The sequence below is a fragment of the Fistularia commersonii genome, chromosome 5 (genome assembly GCF_037954325.1).
Source record: "Fistularia commersonii isolate RoL2024-O1a breed Wild chromosome 5, RoL_Fcom_v1.0, whole genome shotgun sequence".
NCBI classification, from domain to species: Eukaryota; Metazoa; Chordata; class Actinopteri; order Syngnathiformes; family Fistulariidae; genus Fistularia; species Fistularia commersonii.
This window is the reverse complement of record NC_141288.1, coordinates 11,970,567-11,984,229: the sequence shown is the minus strand read 5'-3', so window position 1 is coordinate 11,984,229 and position 13,663 is coordinate 11,970,567. Positions and strand designations below refer to the sequence as shown.

Genomic DNA, 13,663 nt, shown 5'->3' with positions numbered 1-13,663 from the left:
CAACAAATTTAAATGACAATGGAGAGCCAAACTAAATTATATATTATCAAGATAAAATGTGGCATTTAGTTAGTAAGTGGATATTAAAGCATAACTGGCCAACAATATTCGTTTTATTGGTAATACATTTTTGTATTTCCTATCCTTCTGGGATCAGAAGCAGCTTAATTTGTATAAAGTCTTTCATTATCATTGAATGTGAAGTAAGTTTTGCTTAAACCTTGTCTTCCTCTGCAGTAAAATTGGTTTATTTTTCTACAAAACAATTCAATCTTACACAGCAACTTTTTCTTCACACAATCCACTCTCCTGAGTGGATCTGGCTCAAGTGTGCTATCACTGACTGTCCACCACACAGGCACAAAAGACATCTCAGATATGAGGTTAAATCTTGCTACTAACCTATTTCTCTTTATTTTGCAGTTTACAGAAACTCTGTTGTAGAGGATCAAGTTCACCATGTTAAAAGGCTGATTCTACAAAACTTACTATCATTTTGAATAAATTGCATTCTTTCAAGCAACTGTTTTTGCTCACGGGTTTTAATTTTATATTAATGTGTGTTTTCAGTCTTGATGTACTAAAGGTAAAAAGTGTGATGTTGAAACTCTACACGTACCAAATACGGCTTCCTCTCAAAGTAGACTAGGGCAGTTTATCTCAATATTTATGGTTAACCCACCATCTGGACAATGCATTTGTCGGGACAATCAAGTTCTATAGAGAACTTCATTCCTGAGTATTAAGTTTAAACACATCACTGAAAGAGCCATCAAAAGAATTCTTCAATACCTTATAAGTTCATTAATGTTACCAAAGATCAATTCACCTGTGGGCTAGAGCCGTTTGCTCAGCACACAGCGAAGAACGGCATACTTTCCATATCTAAAAGTACCCACAAGAGAGCAAAAATATTGTACAGTCTAGTGTAGATGCCAAGTTTGTCATGTTTATAGTTTTAGTTCCTGAAAATCCTGAACAAAAGATCGGATTTTTGGTGAATCGAAGCAAATAAAAAAATAAAAAAAACAGTGAGCCATCGAATCAGGAAGAAGTCAGTCGCTTTTACTGTGCCTGCCTTGGTGTTGAGCGTATTCCTTATTATTATCCATATTTGATCATACTCCCCACTAACATTGTTCAAATAAAGATAAAATACTCTGAGGTTAAATGGAGAATACAGTGAACACTTTGAAAAAAATCAGCAACGATGATTTAACACCTCAATCTTACATAACTTGCAATGCATTTCAGAGATCCACATCCATATTCAAGTTTCACAAAACAGTTATTGATACCACTGCTGCATAAAGATCCTGGGCTTCTCTGTGTATGACACTGAAACAAGAGTATTTTTCCCCCCAAATACCTTGTGTTTATTTAGTCAATACATTAAATGTGGTTTTATGTAGATATGTAGTTATTACACTGTATAGAGATACTGTTAGAGATACATGTTCTGACAGGCCAGTGACAAGCTGAGCCCAAAGGACAGCATGAGAAAGCAGAAAATGCAAATGTTTGTGGCAATAAAAACCTAGTAAATTCAATTTTAAGACTACTGAAAATCATTTAATACCTAATTTTAAATAAATAAACAAAATATTTTACCTGAAAACACCATTCAATAAAAGCCATAAACTGATGGAAACAATCATATCTTAAATTAATAAGGTATGGACTTATGGAAGAAGCTCTATTCTTTTCACATCGGATTGACATCACACAGATGTGCATTTGTCCATTTACCAATGTCTACACAAACTTTGAAGCAGATATTTCCTGACTGGACAGTTTTGACAGGATGAAGAACTCGGTGCCTCAGTTGTGGCACATTAACACCCCTTGTGGTGAAAACCGATACTACAGATCCGATCCGCCTTTTTGGGCGTATTTGTTAGTATATCTAAATTCCACATTCAAAACCTTTAAATGTTTTCCCCTCAAACTTTTATTTTCCTTCCAATTTAACTTGGAGGGAAACTTTCACTACTTTATTCAGTTACTTCAATGATCCATATCTTCAAGTAATTATCCAGTGGCATGCAGGGAAACTAGTTATACAACCGGGCTTTTAGAAATGTTAATTGCTCAACATGGTTTTGAAGAAAGACAGCTGTCAAGGCTGCAGACAACCTTGCAACATAAATCTTTAATGCTGGTCATTTTTGAGCTTTGTTAAAAGCTGAACTCTCTGGCCTACTGATTTGAACCCTTTCTGCAGACATACAGTTGGGCCCAGAAATATTTGGACAGTGACACAATCTTCATGATTTGAGCTCTGCATGCCATCACATTGGATTTGAAATGAAACAACTACAACAGAATTGAAGTGCAGACTTTAAGGTTTAATTCAAGGGGTTGAACAAAAATGTGATTAAACATGTGAGAATTGTAGCTATTTTTATACAAATGTTCCTCATTTCAGGGGCTTAAAAGTAATTGGACAAAGAAACATCAGCCAAAGTAAAATGTTACTTTTCAATATTTTGTTGCAAATCCTTTCCAGGCAATTACTGCCCAAAGTCTGGAACCTATGGAAATCACCAATCGCCGAGTTTCCTCCTTTGTGATGCTTTGCCAGGCCTTTACTGCAGCTGTCTTCAATAGTTGCTTGTTTGTGGATCTTTCTGCCTTAAGTTTTGTCTTGAGCAAGTGAAATGCATGCTCGTTTGGGTTGCGATCTGGTGATTGAACCGGCTATTGCAGAATATTCCACATCTTTGCTTTAAAAAGACTCCTGGGTTGCTTTTGCAGCATGTTTTAGATCACGTCCATCTGTACTGTGAAGAGTCGGCCAATCAACTTTCCTGCATTTGGCTAAATCCGAGCAGAAACTATATCCCTATACACTTCAGAATTCATCCGGGTGCTTCTGTCTTTTGTCATATCATCAATAAACACAAGTGACCCAGTGCCATTGGAAGCCATGCATGCCTATGCCATCACATTGCCTCCACCATGATTTAAGAGTATATGGCATTCTTTGGATCATGAGCTCTTCCAATTCTTCTTTAAACTTTTTTCCCATCATTCTGGTACAGGTTGATCTAATCTGTCCAAAGAATGCTGTTCCAGAACTAGGCTGGCTTCTTAGGGTGTTCTTTTGGCAGTCAATTTTGAGGCTGACTAATTTATTTGCACCTTGTGGCAAATCCTTCGTATTTACTCTTATAAAGACTCCTCTTTATGGTAGACTTAGATACTGATACACCTACTTCATCGAGTGTTCTTCGCTTGATTGGATATTGTGAGGAAAGGATTCTGCAATTATCCACCACTGTTGTCTTCAGTGGATGTCCAGGCCTTCTTAAGTTCCCAAACTCACCAGTGCACTCTTTTAATCTAAGAATGTACCAAACTGTTGATTTGGCCACTCTTAACATTTCTGCTATCTGATGGATTTCCTTTTTTTCAGCCTCAGGATGGTCTGTTTCACCTCCACTGAGAGCTCCTTTGACCGCATGTTGTTTGTTCACAGCAACAGCTTCCAAATACAAACGCCACACATGGAATCAACTCCAGACCTTTTAACTGCTTAATCGATGACAGGTTACCGAGGAAAGAGCCCATGCAGCCTTGTAATTTTTTTGCAGCCTTCTGAGTCGATTGTCCAATTACATTTGGTCCCTTGAAAGAGGCAGCTATGTAATAAAAAGCTGTAATTCCTAAACCCTTGCTCCAATTTGGATGTGAATATTCTCAAATTACAGCTGAGAGTCTGCACTTTAAGCCCGTGATGATTATATAATTGTATCCTGAATATGTTTTCGTAAACAGCTAAAATGACAAAACTTGTGTCACTGTCCAAATATTTCTGGGCCCAACTGTATACCAACATCGGATGGAGATTGTTAAAAATTTATTGAGACATCATTAAGTCAAAATACAGAAGATACAGGAGAAGAAGGCTGATATATGTACAGAACGATTTACTGTGAGCTATTAAAAGGGACATTCTTGTTCTTCTCAGAGTCTACTCTTTACTCAACGGAACTAAATCTGCTTGGGGCAGTTTCATGTTAGTGTCTTCACCCAGAGTCAACCCAAACCCTGATGGTGACGTAAAGGTCGCCAGAGCAGCGTGGGACAGGATGAAGCAGGTCACTGGTAATATGGCCGGTAACGGCTCTGGTCTGGATGGTGGGGCCCAGGCATTTGGCCTTGGGGAGGAGGACCCTGCATCCTTGGGGGTGGGGGCCCTCGGGGAGCTGGCCACATCCCTGGACTGAGCCCCCCAGGCTGGTTAAAGGGGGGGCTGAGAGTGCCCTGGTCTTCAGGGAACTGTTGCATGGAGGAGGGGTTGTAATGGTGAGGTGGGGGTGCATTTACTGGAGGTCCACTGTGTTGTGGTGGAGGTCCTGGGGGTGGATGGTTCATGTATGGACCCATTTGGCTCAAGATATGCCCCGGAGGAGGGGTGATGGGTGGTGGGGCAGCAGACATAGGGGGTGGTGGGGCCTGGTTGTACACCATGTGGGGGGTCCCAGAGCCTTGTGGGGGATGCTGCATAGGGTGGCTGATAGGTGGGGGTGGTGGTGGGGGAGGTCCAAAGTGTTGCTGCGGTGGTCCCATCATGTGGTGAGAATGGGAAACAAGCGGGGGCTGGCCAGGGTAGTCTCCAGGGCGATGGTGAGGGGGCTGGGAGGGGCCCGGCCCACCAGATAGGGGCTCACGAGAAGAAGAGTCATCCTGGATGGGCACGGTGATGAGGTTGCTGTGTTTACGAGTCGTTACCGTGGCAATTCGGAAAGTTTCGGGTCCGAGGCCGGAGGTGGGCGGCGGCCCGTCATGGGCAGATGGGGGTGGGGGCTGGCTGTAGGGGTCGTGACCTCCATGCTGGAGTGGGTTGGGCAGATGCACATGGTTCTTGGTCATGTGAGGAGGGGGAATGCGGAAGCGTTCAGGAACTTCAGAGGCAGGGGGCAGGTGGACGGGTTCCTGGCGCCCAGCGGAGGACTTGGTGGCCCTCAGGTGGCGATGGTTGACATGGGCCTGTAGATCCCGCTGGGACAGGTACGTGCGCTTACAGCCCGGGACCACGCTGCACATGTAAAGGGAGCCGCGCTGGCACTGCTCAATCCGCTGCACTGGGTCTGTGCAGTTGTACAGGCTCAGACTGGACAGACACACAAACATGAGATCAGGGACACAAGGCAGCAACTGCAATGGAATCAGGCCTGCTCGCCACAGTTTCATGTCAGAGCTAAATATAATTTGCACTGGAGGATTCGTCTGGCAAAACAGTGAAAAATAAAAGTCTATAACCCATGAACTGTATCACTTGCCCAGAAAGTAACAGCAGCCTGCTTAAGATACAGCTGACAGTTTGAATTGTTATGATCCCTCTAAAGATAATGACAGCACAGCAGGTTAAAAGATTACTGAGTGAGTGAAGGACATATCACTGTGGTAATGTGGACTGACACCCTAACCATTCTAGAGTAGGGATTTTTTTGATGTGCAATACTTTCAACTTTTTCATTGTCAATTGCATTTATAGCCTTACGGGAGTGAATTCATACAGTAAAGCCCTGAGCAAGTCAAACTTAGGGACATATGAGTAACACCAATGTCATATTATATTGCAATATCTGTTTCTGTACCCTAAAAAAGAATACTAATTTACAATCACATTATATGTCTAACTAATTTATTTAGTAACTCACACAGGTGTGATTTTTAAATTCATCCCATGACTTAGTAATGAAGTAGTGATACTGATAAACCACTTGGTCATATGCATATGATGGTTATAAATACATACAAGGAATCAAAATTATTCGACATTCAAATCAAAATTATTTTGGAAAATATTGTTTCACTTAATCACCATGTTTGTACGTCATAATGTTTTCAGTATAGGTTTTAATTTTGTTCCATTCCCGTGAAACACACTGAGTGAGTCAATCGATAGATTAAGGGATCCTGAGCTGACTGGTCAAAGACCATTTAATTTTTGATCCAACTTGTTCAGATGTTTCCAGTACATGTCTAAGAGGGGGTTAATACTATCAACTTTTCCATGTCAGTTCATTATTTTATTATTTTTGTACCCTTACAGACAGTTGCGCTGCAAGTTACAATAAAACAAGATTTAAACCATTTCTTTTTAACTCCTTGTGGTTCAAAGTGAAAGGTAGTGATAGCCTTGGCTGAATTAAGATGGACAGCTTTTAAAGTAATCCTCAACTTTCTAACATCCCATACGTCTGAGTTTGAGTCCCCTGGCTGGCCGACCCAAACTGAAATCCTGCACATTCAAACTACTCATACACATTACCCATCCTAACTTCCACCGGCCATATTTCAGAGATTGCAAATAATGTGTTATAAGAGACCAGTGGAATATCTCACCCAGGGCACATCTTCTCTCCCTTCTTCTCATGAAGCAGAGCACAGTCGTAGCAAAAAACATGTTTACAGGGAATCTGTGAAGGGAGAGAGGTGGATTTAATATTTCTCTGTGGGGGAGTGAGGGGGGTAGTAGTCAGATATGTAGGGACTTTACACCCAGGCACATGATGACAGGAGTGAGCGTAAAGAAGTATTTCAAAATCTTAAATGTGAAAACTAGAAAATTACCATTCGCCCATATAGTTGGATAGGAAGACCACATTTGTCACAGAAGTGAATTGGAACTTCATCCCTTTCGCCGATCAAATTTAACTGGTATCATAGGAACAAGAGGTAAGAGTTACATAGGAAAATCATTAGCACTGGGTTTACAGTATTGAAGTCATTGCTATTAATAAATGTATGGCCTTTTTCCCTTGCTGAGAGTACCTTATAGTCCCAGAAGAGTGGCTGAGGGTATCTTCTCTGATTTCCAAACACATCTCCAGCTTTGGCACCACAATCAAACCTATCCTCTGGCTTGAAGACGAAGTTACCTGTTGCAGCGGAGAGACACAAGGTCAACGATGAAATACGTGAAGCGAACTGGTGCTGAAGTCATCACACGGGCAAACATCAGCAGAAAAATGTAGATCTCTAATAATAAGCCAAACAAAAAGGCACGATTACTTCTCTTCAGGGAGCAAGAGTCAGGAGGACTTGAAGATAAAGTTCATCACAGATTGAATATTCAGTCATTATCTACTTATTCCCAGGCCAAGAGATGGTCAGGAGACGTTCGGTAAATGCGGTTTGAGCTTGTGAAGCCAGTTCAGTTTTCTCAAAGAGAACTGGTGATCTGTGAAAATACATGGAGGCTCAGGGCAAAGCAGTTATAGTCAACATTTTTTACAAAAAAATATGCAGTCGACATCTTTAAAAACAGTTTTTGTGCTTTCATGCTTTTTGAGATGTTTTATTCCTTTTCAAAATTGCTCTCTGTTTACGCAACTGGCTAATAGAAATGGGAGCACAGCAACACTGGGGAAGATCATTGTCCATTTTGTAGCATCAAGTTAATTCCCTGTGCTTCCACATCCTTTCCTCTGGTCTAATTAGTAATTTCAGTAATGTTTTTACGATTGCTTAAAATCTCAAACTATGGCTTCATTGTGTTCCCACTCTGAACTAATATTTTTTCAGAGCACAAACAAAACTAATTAAGTTAGCAGAAGCAGGATAACTGGCAAGCAAAACAGAATGCAGAAACCCCTGCCTGTACCGCCAGTAAAAAGTTATCACTTTCCAATCACAATTCTCCCACAGTGAATTCTGTCTACGGGATGCCATAACATTTGTGTGTCGGTGAACACACAAACGGGGTTAAAAGCCAAGAACTACATTTAGATGAGCTGCCAAATGTAAGCTTCAAACATACCATCTTTAACTTTACAAGAGCTTTAACTACACTCAACAAGGAAAATGCTGCTGCTGTCATCCTTCAAGGATAAACGTGGAAAAACAAAAGTGAGTGGTGAGGGGTCAGTGATCTTTGCTTGAAATTACACAATACAAATTGTTGCTCTCTGTATTCTTTAGCAGAACATCCTTACATAAATCTCTAACAACATTAAAGCATGGGAACAGAAGTCACAGCTGCAATCAATCTGACTGCCTCAAACAAAAAGCAAAATGAACTTTGACTCAAAATCCCTTTCGGGAAATGTTCTGTCTGTATTCCAGCAGAAAGGCAGTGCAGAAGGCCTCACACACTGCATTTCTAGTACATCGGCAATGACAAGGTCTGATTGAGATGGCAGGAAGCAATCCCATTCGACCGTTATGGATTTGGCAAAGTAATAAATATGAATGAACACTGTTGTCTAATAAAGCCTTCAGTATACGGGATTTTTTTCTGCAAATAAAAATCTGGTGCAGCTGCCACCACAGATTTCCCGCTGCCACAATATAAAAAGGCTCTCAAACTGGCAATAAATAGCACCCCACAACTTCCTTTGTGGTCTCTAATAAAAGTCCTGAAGCCACTACTCCCTTTCAAAATTGTCTGTGACCAGAAATGACCGGTGAATATAGTACCTATTGCAACCTACCATGTCTGATGTCTGAAAACAAAGTCCCTGAATTGATGGTAACTATCGACATTCTATCAGTAATTTGTAATTTGTCCATATAGATTTGGTGAGACTCAAGTTGTCAGTGAAATCAGTGATTTGCGATTAAAAAGTGACAATACATGAAAATGTGTCCAGTCAGAAAATAGCACTCCAGTGCAATAAGATAGGTTGCCTCTCATTAAGAGGATCACAGTGCAGAGGGGAGACAAGATGTCAAGATGATGGAAATTAGTTGAGATGAGGAAAATTAGACTCCTCAGAACAGTAGGAACGCAAAGTTGAAGTTTAGACTTTTTATTAAACTTTTATTTCCAGACTGTTTTAAGACACAGAGCCCAAACCACCATTTCATTTAGGAAATACCCTGGCAATTGTTGAATAAATTAAATTGCTTGGCCCTTAATTAAAAGATGCAGGTTTACTGTTTATTCATCCTCTGTATGTCAGCTCATCCGAGGAAGTTCTACATTTATAAACAGACTAACTGAAATTAAGGAAATATGGGTTTGCGCATGAAAGGTTTGCTCAGAGTGAAGGGTTGCGAAAGATCCTGAGTGTTTATTTTTAACAAATTACTATTTCTCTGCTTTGCTTGCCCTGTGATGACATGAACCCACCATCATCTCCAGGCTCACTTTTGGGCTGCCTGTTGATGGGTCTCTGAATGCGGGGTGGAGGTTTCGTTCTCAGGGGCTGCTTGGATATGAGTTTGATGGGGATGCGTCTGCGAACATCTGGGCCGCCCAAACTCCCAGAGCCGTCGCTTCCTTGAAGATCATTGTCTGTTGATGACAGTAAGAGACTTTAACTGAGAACCTCACAAAACAACCACACCGAGTGCAGAGTTGACCAGACATCTGTTGGTGATGAGAAATGCATTAAAAGTGAGTTTGTTCATGGGGTTATAGTCATGGAGTGATGGTGACTGCTATCTACCATGATACAATTTACATTATACCCTAGTACATGAAAAACTGAAGGAAAAACTAATTAAGATCAACTGCTAGAGAACTACAAGCGAGAGAATCATCTTACCATTCTAGTGCTATAACTTGACATATCATTTGTGATATTGTATTAAGAAATTTGTAACCTTGCCTGTCGGGATTCAACTGCTGTCCAGTAATCGGTCTTTCTCCACTTTAATCTTTAAGCAGTCTTCACTGAATCTTAATCGTTATGTATTAAAGTGTTGTTTTCAGAGGAAGTTCACCTCAAATACAAATCATTGGACAGGCCAGTTGTACAGGGCTAAGTATTCCCCATTAAAATTCAAAAGTGACTGCTTTGAGGTGGACTGGGAGCTACCTACAGTAAAGTCAACGATATAGTAAGACACTAAAAGCATTTGAAAGCCCTTTCAAAAAGCAAAGTGGAAAGTGGAAAGTGGAAATCGTTACTCCTCATGATGTGGTAAGTGACATGTGCAAACATCGTGATATGTGATCCTCGATCGTGATTTCTTATAAAATCAAATGTGTTGTGCTTTGGCCCTACAACATAATAATACTGCATTGAAACTTTGAGTAAACAGTGAATTACACCGACATCAAAACTCTTAAGCGGCTGATTGATATGCTTAAAAGAGAACAAATGGAATCTTTTGTTTCTGTGATGCCTCGAAAAGACATGTTTTGATTTGAATTTGGGATAAAATGACTCACTGTAACAATTTGTAATAATATCTGGCCTTGAAGACGACTGTGCTGTCAGCTCTGGCATCGTAGCTCTGCTAGTCATAGTCACGCAGCATTGGCGCCCCGATTCAACCACAGCTGGCATATGAATTAGCTAATATGTACATACTACATCATGAGGCTTTCTGTATGATGATTCTTCAAAATTGGGTGCGAGTTTGCAGTCGGACCTATTTAAGATTTAGCTTCCTGTCAACTTTTGGTGAACACAAACGACCCATGGTGGATTTAAGCTAACTTGCTAGCCCGCGCTAGCTGTAGGCTAACAGTTACTCCGTAGCATAGCTTCAAGATGCTTCAAGACATCAGCCACCCGGGGGTAAGAAATTTCGCTCTGCGAGAGCTTTTCCGCCCAAGAGCTGCAACTTCTACTTGAAAAATATAAACGGGGTCGAGCAATAGCAACTGTCTGAAGCTCCGAGCGATCTCTTACCGCTTTGGTCCATGATCCAACGAGTGATCGCAATGCATTGTGGGACACTGGGAGACAAGGAGGGGAAGGCAAACAAGGGAGGGAAGGACCTGAGGGAGAAGTGGAGGGGATGAACATTTTTAAGTTTTGATCGTAAATTAGTCAATTCTGATCATAAACAAGTCAGGTCTCCTTCATCTATGAACTCTTTCCATAACCAATAAAGAGGGACGATCTGCTCAAATGAAAATTGTTGTTCATTCGATGTTTGTATGATTGTACCAGTGAGGATCAATTACTCATAAATTAATGACCACAGTGTTACGAATTGAAGGAATACACACATTTATATTTGATTAAATGGGTTACAATAGTAAGTGTTGACATGTGAAGTGTGAGCGAAGTTTTAACCTTGAAAACAAGTCATGTTGAATTATAAAACTAAATTACATCCGCTCCATTACATCGATTTGTATTCTTAATAATGGCATCATATATAATTAATAATTTCATATTGCAACTAAGTTTGTTCTAGAAAGATAAGTAAAATTACCAGTCACTGCACTATCCCCGCCAGTATGTGAGGGGGCACTTCGAGGATTCAATGCTTGTAATGTGGCTTTCTTATAATGTCATGCCTGAGACAAACTTCAGAACATTTAACTTGACTCCTGCACTGATTCACCCAATGGAATTGTTATAAGAAAATTGTGATAGTTGACGTTTCAAATCCCATTGTTCTTTGAGTATTTACTCTTTCATCCCTGAGCTTGGTCCATGATCTTAAAGATAATTAAAAATACCACACTGTATCTTGTTGTATTGTACATTACGTTTCCACAAATCAGGGCAATGCCAAGTCTTTCGTAAGCAAGTTCAAAAACTTTGACGTGAGCACAGTTTCGTAACACGGCGACAACGAGTTTCAAGTTTCGGTTATAAAGACGATAATATTGCTATTAACAACTGAAGTTAGTCATTGTTTAAACAACAGCATGGTCTCAGTATTCAGAAACGCTGAGGTCTGTTGGAAGTCAATGCACGTCCCCGTGCAGGTCCAGTGCGCGTTCTCGCGACCATGTCGCCATTTTGATTCGAAAAATATGAGTTTTTCCTGCCTTGCATGCTAAACTTAGCTCCGCGTTTCACTTACTGTGAGTGTATGGACGAAACAAACAGTCTACATCTAACATAAGAGATATTGCCGTCGATGACAAGGAGCCATTAATGTCGGGTCGACGGTTTTTGTTTGACTTCTACTTGGCTATCGTCAGCTAACTTGTGCAAGCTAACAGCAGTCTGTCGCAGACTGACCCCTTCTTCAAAACAAATCACTTTTCTCTTACAAGCTAATGTATCTTAGCTAACACAGCTAGCTAACAGTTAGCTGAACGGCTAACGTCAGCGGGACTGCTGCTTGACGAAAAACTCAAATCTAATTCAGACAAAAGGAATCGCACGGGATTTGAAATCAAAGGTGAGTTGTGCGATGAAAATACTGGAATACTTTGCACTGTATGTAACAGCCTTTAAACTCCGATTGTGCACAGACAAAGTTTAACTCAAGTTTGAGAGCTGTTTAAGTTGGCTAACACGGCTCTCTAACGTATATGTAACACGTTAACTGTTGACGGCTAATTAGCTTGCGTGCTACTTGCAGGAAAGGAGGAACTAACGTCAGTGGTACCTATATATGTTGCTTATAAGAATAGTTTGTGCAAAAAGTCATTAGATGACAGGAACTAACAGAGTATTGTTGTTGTATTAAGTAACATTAATGTAAATTGTAAATTTATTGTTCAGTCGTTTGTACGCGACAGTTTAACACAGCATAGCCGCCATTCGCATAGGCAAATCATAACTACATAAGTTAAGTCAGATAGACGACTGCCATTGCAACAATCCTTATTTTGGTTTTCGCCGCTGATTTGTTCTTCTCAGTGTTAATTAAAATTAGCACCGTATGACTGCTCAACAACAACCCAGGTAGGCGTATTAAAGTAACGCCGACTTACACTCGCAATTGACTTTCGTGTTTGTGATGTATTGGGATGTACAAAAATAGATCGATTTTCCAAGACAATTATAAGTAGTTTCAACGTTGACTTCTACTTCTGTCTTTGAAAACCCATGTTACGTGGTTCCTGTTCCTCAGGTGCTGGTGAAGTAAACAGAAATCTGATTCCTGTCCCGAGTCAGTTGATGTTCATTTCATGCCAAGGATTTGGCCACACAGTGTCACTCTGTCCCCCTGTTTGTCCCTCTATCCCATTATAGGACGTCTAGACATCTCCTCTGCTTTAATGCTATGGACAGTAGCAGATGGGTGTTTTCATTTGATAGAGAAGATAAATAATCCCTGTGTCCAACCAAATAATCAGAATCAGCAATGGCTAATCAGACTTATCATTTGTGATTTCAGTTGAATGTGCTACAGTACACCGCTGCAAATCATGGTGAGGCAGACAGCCATGTAACTGTGTATATTATTAATAATGTTTTATATTGTTGATTCAGACTACATTATTTTCAGGTGTTTCTGATATTTGATCAACCCATGTATATTGACATGTGCAGCAAAATAACCAGTTACAAACTAGGGCCATTACACTGCCACAAACCCTGCCTTAAAGATAATAATCATCAAATTTGATTAACTATGAGGCAGCTAACCATTAAACCGTGTTTATTATGAACAAGTTATTCTTGAATTAGACTACATTATTTTGTGGTGTTTCTCATATTTTACCATCCTATCTAAAATTTGACAAAGACAAAGTTTAGTCCATTCTCATCAGACTGGAATGACAATAAAAAAATCCTTGAATGTATATTGACAAGTGTGGTACAATAACCAGTTACAATCTGGATTCCCAGAGTCAAGCCCTCAAACAAGGTATTTCCTTCTGACCCCCTGTGCATCTTGTGAGGTTGTCACTGTTTTTGTCCCTGCATATGCCTTCCAATAATTCACATATATTGCTGGGAAACCCCCTGATTGATGTATGGGTTTTTACAATATCAGTTTGCTGGCAGGGAACCCTCGGAGTCTCAGTGACTGACCTGTCTCACTCTCACGACTG

At 40.4% G+C, this 13,663-nt stretch overlaps 2 protein-coding genes across 4 annotated transcripts in view; one reads left to right on the top strand and one right to left on the bottom strand.

Annotated features, from left to right (window-relative positions):
- Positions 1–3,849: 3,849 nt before the first annotated feature.
- Positions 3,850–12,719, bottom strand: cbll1 (Cbl proto-oncogene-like 1, E3 ubiquitin protein ligase). Of its 3 annotated transcripts, none has more exons than XM_086146837.1 (7): positions 12,596–12,719; positions 10,602–10,690; positions 9,107–9,253; positions 6,787–6,893; positions 6,586–6,669; positions 6,358–6,431; positions 3,850–5,119 (listed from the first exon to the last, which is right to left on the bottom strand). In XM_086146837.1, exons 2-7 carry the CDS (start codon positions 10,612–10,614, stop codon positions 4,105–4,107), a joined length of 1,440 nt encoding a protein of 479 aa, XP_086002963.1. In that variant the 5' UTR covers positions 10,615–10,690; positions 12,596–12,719; the 3' UTR covers positions 3,850–4,104. The 3 variants fall into 3 exon arrangements, with proteins under 3 accessions (XP_086002963.1, XP_086002961.1, XP_086002962.1); XM_086146835.1 differs by having other exon boundaries at positions 9,089–9,253; positions 12,596–12,718; XM_086146836.1 differs by lacking the exon at positions 12,596–12,719 and adding an exon at positions 11,734–11,853 and having other exon boundaries at positions 9,089–9,253.
- ppp6r2a (protein phosphatase 6, regulatory subunit 2a) overlaps positions 11,668–13,663 on the top strand; it is a 23,855-nt gene continuing 21,859 nt past the window's right edge. The window contains exon 1 of the mRNA XM_086146834.1: positions 11,668–12,057. The gene's annotated coding sequence lies outside the window, so the exon portion shown is untranslated. The remainder of the gene's footprint in view (positions 12,058–13,663) is intronic.

Bases quoted from the DNA above. Each gene is read 5' to 3' on its own strand.
- cbll1 (XM_086146835.1), bottom strand. The intron at 6,670-6,786 runs GTACTCTCAGCA...CTATGATACCAG, and splicing joins CACTCTTCTGGGACTATAAG to TTAAATTTGATCGGCGAAAG. The intron at 5,120-6,357 runs GTGAGATATTCC...GTGTCTGTCCAG, and splicing joins GGAGAGAAGATGTGCCCTGG to TCTGAGCCTGTACAACTGCA.